This window comes from Hirundo rustica, chromosome 7 (assembly GCF_015227805.2).
Source record: "Hirundo rustica isolate bHirRus1 chromosome 7, bHirRus1.pri.v3, whole genome shotgun sequence".
NCBI classification, from domain to species: Eukaryota; Metazoa; Chordata; class Aves; order Passeriformes; family Hirundinidae; genus Hirundo; species Hirundo rustica.
The window spans coordinates 8,911,948-8,927,378 of record NC_053456.1 but is presented as its reverse complement, the minus strand read 5'-3'; the positions used below and the strand labels follow the sequence as shown (position 1 = coordinate 8,927,378).

The 15,431-nt window shown below is 46.4% G+C and overlaps 1 protein-coding gene across 1 annotated transcript; it reads right to left on the bottom strand.

Moving 5' to 3' along the window:
* Positions 1-3,059: 3,059 nt before the first annotated feature.
* TMEM37 (transmembrane protein 37) lies at positions 3,060-7,353 on the bottom strand. The gene is made up of 2 exons (XM_040070365.2): positions 7,259-7,353; positions 3,060-6,436 (listed from the first exon to the last, which is right to left on the bottom strand). The coding sequence occupies exons 1-2, from the start codon at positions 7,277-7,279 to the stop codon at positions 5,864-5,866; spliced, it is 594 nt and encodes a 197-aa protein (XP_039926299.1). The 5' UTR covers positions 7,280-7,353; the 3' UTR covers positions 3,060-5,863.
* Between the last annotated feature and the right edge of the window lie 8,078 nt (positions 7,354-15,431).

Sequence of the window (15,431 nt, the reverse complement as noted above, 5' to 3'; positions counted from 1 at the left end):
GCTCTGTCTGAAACTCTGAGGTTCATGAAAAAAGCCTTTTTTTTTTTTTTTTTCTCTCCTTCTTTTTTTTTTTCTTTTTTTCCCCCACTGGCAGTGCTGACAGTTATCCCGCACCCTCCCTGGTGCAGCAGGTGATGCAGGCAGAAGGGCACTCAGCAGCAGGGAGAGCTTGGTGTTGCTCCAGCCTGCCCTGCCTGGTTGGCTTTCTTGGCTCATGCAGGTCACCCAGCAATAGGAGAGTTGAATCTCTTTAGGATCAGGGGAAAAAAAAAAAAAAAAGATGAGATGTATAGATGTAAACTGGCAAGTGTTTCAAGGTATTACTTTAAACTTACATTTTTGGAAATAGCAATGTTTCGAGATGGCTTTGTCCTTTAGAAATCAGCGAAAACAAGGGAAGGAAGAACAGAAGCAGGATCATTCTCATGACCAAAGGAGAAGTGAAAATCCCTCCATGAAGGCTAGAATGAAAGATGTCACTTTTTGCTGACTCACCCAAATCAAGCAGAACCTCTGAACTTCTTGGGGATTCACTCTGTCCCAGTACATTTAGCAAGTCAGATACTTCCAAAAAAATGTAACCTTAATTTTCTCTCTGGCCTACGAATGAGACCAAGAAGGGTGAAACAACTTGTACGTTCCCTCTCTTGAGAATTAAACTTTCGTCCTTTCAAGTCAAAGCAGCTGTTTGTTTTAAATGCAAGTGCCTCCTTCCAGCATAGATGAAGAAATACAGATTCCAAGATACAATAACATGTAATTAATTAGATCTGATGCAATTATTGGCTCTCACACAAGCCAGTGTAAGAGCTCAGCCCTGCAGTGCACGGTTAGGACCAGCACAAGACTGGGAGGAGCCCAGGCTGAGCATGATACCTATTTGTACAGGAGCATGCCACATGCCCCAGAAAAAAAATTCCTGCTGGCTTTTCTATTTTAAAGCTTCCAGTTCTAGCATACATCATTGTTTTACATGGTCATTTTGGTTTGATTTGTCTTACCTGAAATAACCAAGAAAAAGGAATTACTCCCAGATTCTGTATAACATGTTCACTTCAGGCATCAAGCACAAGCCTTGTTTATATGAAGTGATGAGGCTCCACAAGAACTCCTGGATGTCAGCTGGAATTTGGAATCCTCAGCTCTTGGGGAAGAGCACACCCACTTGGGAAGATACCAGAAGCAGGCAGCCCCTGGAGTTATGATGCTGTGACCTTGTCCTGGTTTGTGCTGGGTGTAGGAAGCTGCTGCCAAACACCACTGCAGGGGAATGGGTTCTTACCTCCCCCATCTCCTGGGCAGGCACTGCAAAGCCTCCCTGCACTGCTGGGGATGTTGTTTTTTTTAGCTGAGCTGAAGGACACTCGAGAAAAGAGCTACTTAGCTCTGGGGACACTGACATGTTTATAAGCAGATGAAGAGGAACAGGAAAGCAGATCTCAGGAGCAATGCAAAAGCTGGAGATGAAGGCACAGAGGGCGAACACAAACTCCATATTCATAGATCCCACCCACTTCCCTTTCACTTGCACTTGCTCCTGGGTAAAGCAGGTTTACCAGTAAGTAGGACCTGAGTACCACCTTTCACACAAGTGGTTATCATTGCTCAGGGACACTGGTGACAGCCTCTGGCTATTCACTCCAGGTGCCCTGAAGAGCCAGTTGTTCTGCAAGCCAGCACGGCAGGCAGCAGCTCCAGCAGCCTAAGAGCTATCGAATTTAAAAGGAAGCAATTAATGGATTTTCCCTCCAACACAGCAACAAGGAAGTTCCTAGCAAAACTGTCCTGAGCAAAAACCAATAGTTGTGCCGTGAATAATTACATTGTGCAACGCCTGAGCGCAGGGGAGCCGAAATGGGATGTTTCAGAAGGGTTGGTACCGATTCAGTTGGGTTGGGGCCAGTGAAGGTGAGAGGCCTCAGGAATTCAGGCAACACCCCTTCCACTGCCTGGGGCAAACGTTGTTTTCATCCAGAAATGATGAAATTCATTTCACTTCTTGTATGTGCCAGTTGACTTAGAAGGTTGAGAAGGGCCATTATCAGCTTACCATAGGCCCCAGCAGCAGAGGGAAAGAGAAAGCAGGTGAGGACACTCATGTTGTGTATCTGTAACTAAGCAAGGCTCAACCCTGTTCCTGGGGTCCCTAAAAGCATAGCTGATGAACGTATTGGAGACTTAAAGTCAAAATAACATGCCCTAGAGGCCCCTGCTGGTGCAGAGAGGCTGGGCTAGATGACCTCCAGTGCACCCTTCCAACCTTCACTATTCTGTGATTCTGCAAAAACACAGTCCAGGCAGGATACTTCTCTAGCTAGCATGCCCTGTATCAACATTTCCTTATTCTTATCCACAGGCAATGTCTTGTGTACAAGTGTCCAATTAAAGTTAGTTACTAAGTCTAAATGGCTCATTGACAAGAAGTGATGCTCATTAGCCTGCTTTTAAGAGATGTTAAACTGAGACAGGCCAACGACCTCTCCTGTTGGAAAGAGAACACCAGGTGCTAATTAACTTGGGATTACATAAACTAATTCAGTGGTGTAGCTGGGAAACTATTTTCCTGACATTTAACTAAACCTCCTACCACAGTGAGCTCTGAGAAAAACACATAATACATTTGTATTCAGATACCACTTCTTGCAGGCCAAACAATCAGAGCTGTGGAAAAAAGCAAGGATGCTTCAGACACGGGTGCAGTGTGGGAACAGGAAGGTGAAGGACACAGGAAAGAGCTCTTTAGCCGGTAAACACAGCACATGCAACAGCAGGAAATCATTAAAGCGCCTACAAGGTTATCTCAAATTCCCACGAAGCAACACAGCTGACTGCCCCTCTTGTTTTGCAACAAAAAAGCAGTGCTGGCTTCTTGGGCTGGTGCAGACACATTGGAGGGAAAAGGAGAGGGGAGCATATAGTGGCCTCAGTTCCCTTGGACAAAGCTTGGCAGAGCACCAAGAAGTAATTTCTTCATCAGTTTAGCTGGGTAAACACACAGAATGGTGCCTGGGAGATTATGTAAAACCCCACTCATCCCCTTAAATCTAAAAATAAGAAGAGTGAATTACAGTTCTTATTTCAAATCAATTTATTTAACAAACTTCAGGAATATTGCTTAACACTTCCACACACTTCAGAAAATGAACAGCGACCCACTGCCACACAGGTTGCTCTATGTAAGGATGTCTCCATGAAAATCAATTCTTTTCTGTCATATTTAGCTGTCAAAAATGCATCTTTCCCCAACGTGATTAAGTTGAGCAGTACTATACAAAACCATTTGGGAAAAAAAAAAAAAAAAAAGTTGTTCTATTTTCCCCAGAGAATTCCCTACCCCCAACAAAAGGCCTCTTCTTCAGCTAGGAGAGGGCATCCTAAAATCATTCACAATTGCACCATGTCTAGGGTGAACTGAATGGCCAATTGTCCAGCCTCCCTCTAACCCGAGCAGGAGGCACCAGCCTGGAACCCAGTCTGGCTATGGCTGCCTTCCAAAGAAAGGGATGGAGGCACAGCCTCCCACTAGCATGAGGGAATGTACACACAAAAGTGATTTCCAAGTCTGGATATCACCAAAGTGTCACTCTGAAATTACATTCATGTTTCTAGACAAGCCATAGACACCCTTACATGCGGGGGACTGTCCTGCCTGGCGTGGGCACCCACAGGCACCACAACTTTATCATTGGTTAGCTAAGATACTCCTGGACTCCTGGTACCCCTGGTAACACCAAAGTGCAACAGTTTGGGACCAGACCTTGCAGGGTCTCTTTGGGCTAAACGGCTCTGCTAAAGCCAACAGCATCAGCTCACACAAGTATCTGCAAGTTCAGCCCAGCAGCATGTCTTCAACAGTGCTGCTCAGCAAACCAAAGGCACCCTCACAGACACAGACAGTGCAGTTTTCCAGAGACCTGTTAGGGGCACAAGTCCTTGTTGTTGAGAATGGGCCACGAAACCCCAACAAAGCCCCAAGCATTACACGAGCCTCAGGAGCTGTCTGGGTAGCACAGTTCTGCATCATTTTGACAGAAAGATGAGCAGATTCACATGCAGAAGTACAACTGGCATTGTCCAGGGCAAGCCAAGCCTGAACCTGCATTGCAAAATGAGCCTAGCAGTCTTGTCTTAAGAAGTTACAGAAGTCCAAGAAGGAATGGAGACTGTCCTGAAAGCAAGCAAGTCCACAGGAGCACATTCATCAAAGTGTGGCACATTCAGCTCAGGCACAGCTTAAGATCCTTAGTGCTCAAAGACAAAGCTGTTTACTCATGGTTCACCTACACAGGCCTTTTGGCCTCTGTGCTAGAGTGCATGTTTCAGGTGAAAAACTGTGTCAAACTTGTTGCACAGGAAAATAACCCTTGCTCAACAGACAAGGTACAGGGATGAAACATGTAGGAACGTTTGTTCTAAAACAAGGATATAAGTAGCTTTACCAGTGGATACAAAGCAAACAGTAAACCAGAAACCCTGAAACACTCCAAAGACATTTTTAACAGTGAGCAACTGAGTGCTGTGTGTTGGACAGGGAGAACACATGTAGGGATAATCTACTTTACAAATTAGGCTTTCTCTCCTTTTACATAAGACACCATGGAGAACTTCAAAGCTGTAGTGATTTTAGAGATCTTGAGTCAGGCATTGGCAGAAGAAAGACCAGCCTCAGTATAAAAATTTTGGCAAGGTCTCTCAACATTTCTACTAGCGGTGACAGATTAGAGCTGCACCCATCAGCCCCTCCTTAGGCAATCACAGACTGCTTCTCCTCCCAGGCTCACTGCTAGTCAGAGGAAGAAAAGGACCTGATCTGGTCAGGAGGATCTAGGGCTTCCTCCTCCCATAGAAATGCTACAGGAGACTCAGCTACAGGATAAGCAGATTTCCCACTGCCCCAGTGGAAACTGTGATAACCAGAACACATCCCAGAAGCCACAGTGGTCTCTGCATTGTCTGCCCAGCCACAACGCCCCATGAAGCCCTGGCAGAATTTGTCCCTCTTGCCCCAAAGAAACAAAGGAAAAAACAGAGAGCAATGCCTTTGCAAAGGCTGTGAGAGAACCAGTCTGATTGACCAGTTGGCACAAGTCCTTCAGGGGTGGCAGGAGAGTGGTGACACTGGGGAGGGGCCACAAATACAGGGATATGCACGGCTGCCTGAGGAAAGCATCACATCCCTTCCCCGTACATCTGCATCATCCAACACCTATCCCTGACCCCAGGTCAGCACCTCTGTTCCAAGTGTCCCAAAAACAACTGACCAAGAAAAGAACAGATAAAGGGAATGTGCCAGAAGGAAACAAAACCTGTGACCAGATCAAGTTCTGTGTGCCTTCTCTTTTGAAAGAAAAATGAAGGAGTGAGATCCAGTGAAGGTTTTCAATACTCCACACAAGTGAGCTGGGTCAGGCAGAAGTCACCCGGCCCTGAGCCAGAACAAACCCATGAGATACAAGGAAGTTATATCACACTCTTCACAGGCTCCAGAACATGAGGAAAAGACATCAACACCAAACCAACAGCAGTACAGGTGTTGTGCAAGCCTCAGATCAGCATGCAGGATAGACTGCAGTCTTCCAAATCTCTGCACGTTTAACAGGATTAAATCTCTGCTTTAATCCACTCCTCCAGAAAACCACATTGCAGTAGCAGCCAGTCCCAGTCTCTGCTTGCTGGTGTTGCACAGCCCTCCATGCTGATCGGTGGGTGGTTACATCTTCTACAGGCATTGAGACTGACTCATGCTTCCCCTCCTTAAACACAAATTAAGACAGGGCCTCCTTTTCAAACTTCATTAGACTCTCTTTTTTCTAGTCTAATTGGCAAAGCTGATTACACAAAGGCAGAGGTACATCCTTTGTGCCTAGATTTTGCCTACCCTGCTCCTGAGGTGTGTGAGGCTGTTGATGTGAAGTCCACTGATGCCGTTAAGGAAGAAGAGAAAGGCGGCAATGAACTCACACCAGTACGTCAGAGTGAAGCCTGTGAAGGTGAGGTGATCCTTCACCAGGATGGAGAAGCTCAGAACTCCAGTGGCTGACAGCAAAAAAGAGACGAGGATGAGAACGGAACCCATTGCCCACTTCCGCCTTGCATTGGCATCATCGCAGACCTGGGACACCATCAGCAGCTCCAACCCAAATATGGCAACCACAACAGCAAAGGACACCATGCTCCTGATGAAAATCACCCCCACGCTCAGTCCCTCCACCTGGGCCAGGCTGAGGTCGGTGACACACTTCAGGACGCTGTCGTTGCTAACGGTGCAGAAGTGCCACAGTCCAAAGAGCTGCCCCCTCGCAAAGAGCCAGCGGCCATCGCAGATGGAGATGGACGACAAGACCACGGCTATGGCCACGCACAGGATGATCAGGCTCCTGATCAGAGTCTCAAAGAAGGATTTCTGTGGTCTCCGGTGTGCCAGCAGCTGCTGCGCCTGAAAGGAGAGCGTGAGGAAAAAACAGAGTTAACGGTGCTGCGTCAGAGCGAAATGAAGCCAGAGGGACAGAGCTGTGGGATTCAGTATTTGAAAATATTTACTTGCGCACATCAAACCTCTTCTCGCAGGGGAAGGCTGTACACAGGAGAAAGGAAGGGTGGGTGAAGCTCTCCCGCTTCCCTGGCTGCACAAACAATGCTCCCACGTCAAGGCCTGGGACCGGGATCACAAAAGCTCTCGGCCGAAGCAGGTCCCTGCCCCACGGTGTTGCGGCACAGCCTCCCGCTGTGGCAGGGCCGGAGGAAGCCACCGGCCCCCGGGAGGATGGAAGCCGGTGGCTGGGACGGGGGAGGCGGCAGGAGCAGGCTGGGGGTGCTCCTAGCTCCCAGCACTGCCCTCCTGAGCCGCAGCCAGCCGCTCTCTCCTCCTCCGGCTGGCAGCACCAGCGGCTCTCGGTCCTCACCCTGGGGTCGCACTGTTGAGTTACCCCGGGGCTTTAGGGGGGGGTGAGAATTTCGGCTGCAGCCCCCGCGGATCCGCATGGGCAACGCGTTTCCCTTCCTCACCGAAACCCTCCAAGTGACACGAGATGAAATGGAAAGTCGAACCAAGAGCCCCCAGCCCCCTCGGAGAGCCACGTGCGGCGGGGAGCCGCGGCCCCGCGGAGCTGCCGGACGAGGCGGGAAAGGGAACCCGGGCGGCTGCGCCCCGCTGCTCCGGGAAGGCTCGGAACTGCTCCGGGAAGGAGGGGAGCGACCCCGGCCGCGCAGGGTCAGGCTGAGGCTGCAGCCCCGCGGCGGGAGGGAGAGGCGGACGTACCTGCGCCCCGATGGCCGTCATGCTGCCGGCGGCGCCGAGAGACGCGGGCGGGCTGCGGCCGCCGCTCTTTATCTCCCCGGAGGGCGGAGGGCAGCTCCCCCCGCCCGCCACGCCCGCGGGGCCGGGGCGCCCTCCGGGCCCCCCCGCGGCTGAGTCAGCAGAGCGGCCCCGACGGGCGGAGCCGGGATGGGCCGGGCCGAACCGAGCCGAACCGAGCTGAACCGAGCCGAGCGGAGCGGAGCGAGCTGCTCTCCCACTGCCGGGCACCGCGCGGGGGGCAGCGCTGCTCTGGCCGGGGGCACGGACTCGCCCAAGCCCGCTGTGCCTGCCGGGCAGGAGGTGTCCGGGGCGGTGGCGATGCCTTTCGCCGCGCTGTAGCCTCACCCCGCCCCGGGTCCTCGCGTGTCACCGGCTGCCGGAGGGCTCGGGCCGTGCTCCTGCCGCCAGGAACAGTTCGTGGTGTCGCGCCGGTGCCAAGCGCTGGAGGACGGCGAGGCTGCCCCAGCCCTGCCCGGGACACCGCAGGAGCCCCCTGGAGCGTCTCTGGGGCTGTAGTGATGGGCTGCGGTGACACCCAGCCCCGGAGACGCCTGCGGGTACGGGAACACCCCGTCCTGCCCTCGCCGCTCGGTCCCCGCCGTGCGTGCGCCGGTGTTTGTGCTCCCGAAGCCGCTGGGCACGGCTCCGGTGCAGCGATAGCCTCGCACCTTGGCTGTGTGCACGCTCTTAACTGTTACCAGCCTGCTCTGCCTTAGCTTCTTCTACCTGTACTGCCAGCAAAAACCTCTCCGCTCATAAAGTTTTATGTCTTAGCTGTTTTTCGCACTCCTGTTCTGCCATCCTCTAATGAATTACTGACTGCTCTACTTTTTTTTTTTTTTTCCCTCTGAAACAGCTTTTGAAATGCCCAAGAAGGCTGGGTGTTGCTGTGTCATCAGAAACTCTTGTTTTACTGCCAAATTCTGATTTTGACTCCAGCAGAGAGTCAGGTCCAGTGGACAGCCCCACAGGTCGTTGTTCATATTCCTCCCTCATATTCGCAGGGGTCAGAATTTGGCCATTCCCTTTGTAGGCAAAAAGAGTTGGAAGGATCTCCTTCAACAGTGTGGGGTGATAGAAGTTATTGTTTCTTTACCCTTCTTGCAGCTTCCACTTCTGAACTAATCATCTGTCTATACAGGTTGTCTCATTATTTTAATCTCTCTGCAATTTCATAAGGGTTTACTGTGCTTCCTTTAAAACACCATTTATGTCTGCTGTGATCTGTCTGGGGGTGTTTCCTGTAACACTATTTCTAGCAAGAGTGAGTGCTCTGAACAACATTTACTTTCGTTTTCATCCTTTTAATTTTAATTATAAATGCTGACCTTTTTATTTCTCTCCTTCTGCAGAATCTTTTGTTTAAATGTTTCTCTACAAAGTTGTATACAATGTTAGATTATATTTCTGTCAGACACAGAATTGAGATTTTCTCCTTTTGCAACCCATGGCAAATCTTTGCAAGGTCTGTTGTTAAAACTTATTTTGCGGGTTTGTAGTCAGCAACATATTTTGTTTTCTGAATGTGCTATCCCAGCTAGAAAACTTGGTGCTTGCCACATCCCTTTCATCTTAGGTTCCCCAGCTGACAGAAGATCTTTATGAACATCCTGGACTCTATTCCACAGGTTAAACAGCATTTCTGCATTGTGCAGACTGATTACGTGCATTTGTTGTTACACCCTCAAAATTCAACAATATATATGTATTTTTGGCTCAAAAAGCACAAACAGGTCTTGTCTCATTTATTGCATGAGCTGAATAAATGCTGCTTGCATGTAGCCATGCTGAGCAAATGCGGACTTGGACCAGACAAAATAGACCAACTCTTATCTGGCAAAAGCCTCATGTAACTTAACAATGCTTTCTGTAGCATTGGCTCAATCCTGCAAACCATTAGGCAATTTGGCCCACAATTAACAAAATCATTAAGCATAGATCTGCATTTAAAACTCTGAGTCATCCTAACGACTTTAGCAGTTAAAAATCTTAACTTTTAAGGTGAGGGGTATTCTGCCGAGCAAGATAATTTTTTTTTTTTTCTGTAAAAGCACGTGGTAAGGTTTACATGAGTAAAAACACGCATAAAAAGCCTTGTTGAATGAGGAAATTAAAGTGATTACTTTAAAACCAAAACCGTTCCCCTGTCATACTTGGATTCTTTAGTAAATATATAGTTATGTGCCAAGCCTGTTCTTTGAGGAAAAAGGGTGGTAAGGGATGGTACTTTTTCTGCAAACTAGAAATTGCTTTAATGTTTTGTATTTAATTTAGTTTCCCCAAATATAAATGAGACTGAAACTGGACCTGGAATTATAATCAGCTTTGAACAGGCACTTTCAGAGTGATTTTCCTGAAGTCACCCCAGAGAGGATGGTTGTCACAGTGAGTGCTTAATTTCTGCTCTTGCCTGGCTGGAGATACCTTCTGGTAAAGCTGTCTGGGTTTAGAAAGCCTGTGAGAACTCTGCACCTTTTTCAAACATAATGAGTTTATCTTCATTGCCTCATTACAAAACAAGCCAAACATACCTGACTTTAAAAGAAAAAAAAAAAAAAAAAAAAAAAAAAAAAGTGGGAAAATGCCTCTATACTGTTTTTGAAAATCATATGTGAAAATGGTATTTTACAATAAAAAAGAGCTCAGTGCTGTAAAAGAAAACAAATTGTCTGAAAAATACATCACCTATGTAATAACAACAGAGTAAATGACCTTCAAAGCACGTTAGAAGTATTTTTGGTTGTGTTACTGTAGAGTTCTTGGTATATTGCCAGTTTCATTATTTTGTTTAGAAAGTCCCTTTTCGCTATTGTTTAAGTAGGCATTTCACATCCTATCCCTGGAGAGAAAGTTTTCTGGGAAATGCGTTCATAAATACTGGAAATTACCAGAGGCTGTTGTACAACACAGAAATAGGTTCGTCTGGTTCATTTAAAACCATGAGAAGTTTAACACTGAAGAATCTGTTCCAGCTTTTCTCCTGCAAAAGCTTGGAGAAAGTTCAGGACCAAAATCTGAGCATCACCAGGGGCTTTTAGAGAACAGTTGCCCAATGAAGTGAAATCACTTAGATGTGAAGCAGAACACAAGTGACTGAGACACCACCAATCCAGCTTCATCTGATCTTGAAGCCAGTTACTTTATAAATGCATTTTTTTCTGTTTAATAAAATTCTTTCTGATCACGTCTCTAATTATTGGCATAGCAGCACACTTGATGAGGCATTTAAACCTTCATTTTTGTCAGATCTCTAGTTCAAGGTATCTCTGCAGAGAGAATGGACCTGATCCTTAAGACAAATAGATCTTGAGTATCTTGCAGACTGAGACTTTGGGAGGTGTCCAAAGTCTGTATGGGGGAAAAAATGTTACTTTCTTTTTTTTTTTTTTTTTCCCCCCAAAAAGCCGTGAGTATGTAGAAAGTGTTATGAGAAAGAAGGAAGAGGCTGTCTCCTGTCGCTGTTTTCACTGTTTTCTTTCGAGCTGTTCATGGGCTTGCACTCTAACAGTTCTCTTGCCTTCTCTTTTTCCTGGTAGCAGACTGAAAAGCCAGGGTTCAGCCTAGCTGGGCTGAAACAGAGCTTCTGGAATGGGGCAAAAAGTCAGCAAGTTGCTGGCAAGCTGCTCAAGCCCAGCAGCTTCTGGGAGCACAGGCAGCCATGCTGTGTGAATGGTGCCCCAGGCAGCAGCATGCATAACAAAAGGGGGTTTGGGTTGTGCCAGGGCCCACACGGCTCAGAGCAGCCCCTTATCACAAGGGCTTTAGCTCAGGATTTTCCTCCCATCGCTGCAAGTTCTTGCAGCCGAGCGGACAAACTCATCCTGGCGTGGAAAAGCACGTAGAGAGGAGCGAGCTCCTGGGCCAGATGGTTTCACTTTGCCTCCCGCCTGGACACCTCTGCTGTGCCACAGGAAGGCAGACTGGCCACCAGACAGGGTGTGTCCCTGCACGTGTCCCTGCAGCCCCAGGCTCTCCCACCCACTGCTGGCAGTGCGTGAGGGGCCTGGGCTGCTGCACATGGCAGTGATCCCCAGCAATACCACCCCCAGCCCTAGGTCCTACTGCCCACCCACACCAAACTGCGCTCGCTGAGGGCCTCGGAGCTGGGTCAGGAACGTGCTGGTAATGTGCGAGTCCATTGCAGTGATTTTATCCCCCTTCTCAGTATGTTAAGAAGAGAGGTTTTAAACAAGACAGGCTTAAAGGAGTAGATATTGTACCCTAGAGAGAAATGTGTTTTCACTTCTGATCACTTTTTGGACCTACCTCAGCATCATATTGCAGAGATCAAACACCTGGGTGCTAACTCGTTGTGCTTCAGATTCAGTCTTTTTCAAGGATCTCTGTCAATTGTTACACTGGCTCAGGATATAGCTCAAAATATTTACATCTGGCCATTCAGGCAATTCGGCTTTGAAATATACATTCAATTAAAAAAACAAAACAAAACAAAAACCCAAACCATCACAAAACCACCCCAACTTTAAGCCTTTTAGCACTGCTAGAAAAATTTGGGTCCATATATTTCAATACTACCTAATGGAGAAATTGTTTCTCAGCTGTCATGTACATATTTTTCTCTCACAAATAAAAAGTCAGATCAATGTATTTCAAAATGACAAATATATTAAACTGGTGAGTCCATCTCTCAGATTCAGAACTCAAAGAAGCAGTGCTTGTTAGAAGGAGATGACACACCATTATCTCAGCCTTCTAGGGAACAAAATACAAGTTGGTGCCTTGCACATTTTGGTGGGGACAAACAAGGTGTCTGCCTGGCTGCATTGGCCAAGAAATGTGGTTGTTTTTCTTGCCAAGGTGTGGAAGGAAATCATGTGGTGATGCTTCTTTCAATGCAGCTCATAAATGTATGTGTACTGGGTGTAACTGGGAATGCAAGTTAAAAGATCACTGTAGCAAAACTCCAGGTGAATTCCCTATTCTAAAGAGAAGAAAACTAAGCTGTGTTTAACTTTCATAGACACTCTGGTTCTAGAAGAAATAGAAGCTCATCCTCTAAATGATGAAGACACATCATGGATTGATGTTATTTGCACTTTAAGTGAGCAGCTGAAGATTGGCTAATTCACAGACTGGAAGGTACTTCATAGATTTGTGGGGAGAAGAAAAAAATAGATTCTATTTTCATTCTATTAAATTTTACCCTTCTGAGTTTATTACTGTGAATGCAGTCAAATGTCTTATATCAATATCAACTCGTCTTACTTCTATACAGCTTTGACAAACTTGGAAGACTGTGTAACCTATTTCTGGGGTGACAGTTGTAGTATTTAGAAAATTGTCCCAACCAAAATGTACTTTCTTTCTTGTCTCCCAAATTTATAATCAATCTCACAAGATGGCTTAGATGTCTAGTCACCCAGAAGAAGTATTGCCCAATACTGTTTGCTCTGAGCCCTCAGGGGGAGGAGCAAATATTTTGAACAGCAGCAAATGCAATTGTCATTTATTTTTAGCAGTATCATCAGGGTCAAATAAGTTCAAAGGTTAAAATGCTTCCATCATGAAAGAGGATCACTCCAGATGAGTACTGAAAAATCGTGAGTCGGTTGCACAGTGCAGTCAGCCTTGGAGGGCATTTTAACCAAAATGAAAAATTTACTTCACGGAGTTGAAAAATCTGTTAGGGGCCTTAAGCAACACACCAATACCGATTTGTTAAATCTGTGCTAGGAGTGTTGCATCTTCACATGATTGTTAAAAGCAAGCAAAACCCATCAGAGATTTCCAAGGAAAACATCATCCCCTTTCTTATCTCTACCTGCAGTGGATGCGAACCAGCTCTGGGTTGCTCCGTGCAAGAGCTAATCACAGAAGCGCAATAGAAGGAACACTGTCTTATCACACAGAGGAGTTAACATTTATTATTGCCATATCCAAAGTCCAGGTTCCATCCTGCACACTGCAAACTCAGCACAGCAGAGCTGAGTGTGTGTGTGTGCCAGCTGGCCCCTGACCTCCTGAGTGTTGGGCTGGCTTCAGCGCACGTCTCTCCTCCTTCCCAAGCACTGGAGGATCAGGATGTTGCTGGCCTTTCTTTGATATAAGAGAGGAAATAGCAGCAACTCCCCGAGCGGGTGTCAGGACAATCCCCTTTTGCAGCACTGCCCAACCATCAAAAGCATCTGATCCTCCACCAAAAGTACCTTACTGCACGCAGCGCAATGGCTCTGGACAATATTTTGGTTTGAGGCTTGCTGCTTCTGTTTCCTATCTCAAGGCTGTATACAACAATGGTTGCCTATTTTTACCACCTTATTAGTTTAATAAAAGCAATTACCTCTACCTACAAATCTGTTTGTAGATGCCCTTAAGCCACCACTGCCCTGGTGTCACTGCTGCCCAAGTGTTATTTATGCAGCCCAGGTGCCTCACACACCTTACCGGGGAGCACTAGGTGGTCACTAGGTCAGCAACGTTGTCAGGCAGCCCAGCATCCTTACACATTTACAGACATTCACCCTGCTGCTAGACAACCACAACGAGCCTCTTAGCTCAGTCTGTTTCAACTCTCAGTCTATTCCAACTCAACAGTTACTACCCGTCCAGCCAAATTTTGTGTTGCTGCTTCTCGTCACAAACACTGTGTGCAGTCACCACCGGTACCTTTGCTTCTGCCTTCATGCCTTTTGTAGCCACTTACTACAGAGTGATTTCCACATCTTGGATTTTTCAGCTTGCTCCTGAAAGACACAGTTGATTGCCAAAGGGCAAGCTAAATAGTGAGACCACTGCTGTTACTTTCTCAAGGATGGTGAAGCTGCAAACAGAAAGGCGTTACTACAGTAAAAAATTAAGTAACCAGATAAAGACATACAAGGTAAAGTTCTCAGTCACTTGTATTACTTGACAAATAGCATTATTGGTAAGTTTGCCTAAGAGCAAACCCTCTCTGGGGTAAGCATTGTGTACAAAGCGATGTCTTCCTAATGCTAGAGGTATGGGAGAGTAGCACTGTAAAAATTATCATGGGGAAATTAACCCAGATGAGGACTGAGGTATAGAACTTGCTACTCCCAGCCCACCCTTTAGACCAAACTTCAGTAGTTTAGCAGTCAAAAATTCTGACTGCACCAGTTTTGAGAGAAAACATGCTGGCAAAGCACAGTGTACTCACAGTGCATCAGCTTCCAGGCAAACAAAGGAAATGTGGGAGCATTTGCTGGGGTGAGCTCTGTTCTGGCAAAGGTTGGCAGTATCCTTCAAGGATAACTAGCTTCACAAAATACAGCTGCCAAGATGGAGCAGCAGAAGGTGTGGAATTTAGAGCTAGAGAAGAGGTAAAATCATTTCTTATGATGAACCTTTTACCCCTCTCCTTCAAAGTGAATTTAATTAAGACAATCTCAAGTAGCAGAGGATACAAGAGCAGGTAAAAAACCCCAAATGCTCATTTTACTTACCCAAAAGAACAAAGAGGAACAAGAATAAACTGTCTTGGTGTTTTGTTTTTTATTTTTTTTTCTCTTTATCTTAACACATTTTAAAGGACAAAAAGCAGCTCTAAGAGCATTTCCCACTAAAAGTAGTAAAAGGGGAAGTTAAAAATTTTGAAAGCATGTGAAGTAATCTCTAAATCTACTACTCACCATGTAGAACTAGCTACTAAACTGTATTTATCTAGACAGATACATAATGAGTTTCATTCCTATGTAGTTCTATAAATTGATTATCTGAAGAGTGCTTGAAGTCCTCACCTATCCAGATGCTAACCAGTCCTGCAGGAATTATAATGCCTTTTTCCTGTATAAGGTTGTGATTTCATTCTCAAATGCTCTATGCTGGAATACTTCAATGTCACATTTTAAAAGAAAAATCTTCCCTTTCCATCTTCAGCAGCTCTAAGAGACTACACCAGGCAGACCAAAACAATTAGCCTGCTAGAGACAGTCACGACTGTGTGTTTTGTAATTGAACTTTTGCTGATGATCACTGTAAATCTTTCTCTTTAAGCAGTCTCGCCAGTGTATATGTAACTCACCCCTTACTGCAGCCAATTGCATGGCAACAAGTTGATTCTCCTGCTTTTACAGCATGAAGAGAATCAACTCCACCGCCTGTGGAACCTTTCCTTTCCCAGGGAAGGCTTTGTGTGCAGTATTGGCCTTTTCTT

Bases quoted from the DNA above. Each gene is read 5' to 3' on its own strand.
- TMEM37 (XM_040070365.2), bottom strand. From the start codon at position 7,279: ATGACGGCCATCGGGGCGCAG. The intron at 6,437-7,258 runs GTACGTCCGCCT...CTCTCCTTTCAG, and splicing joins TGACGGCCATCGGGGCGCAG to GCGCAGCAGCTGCTGGCACA.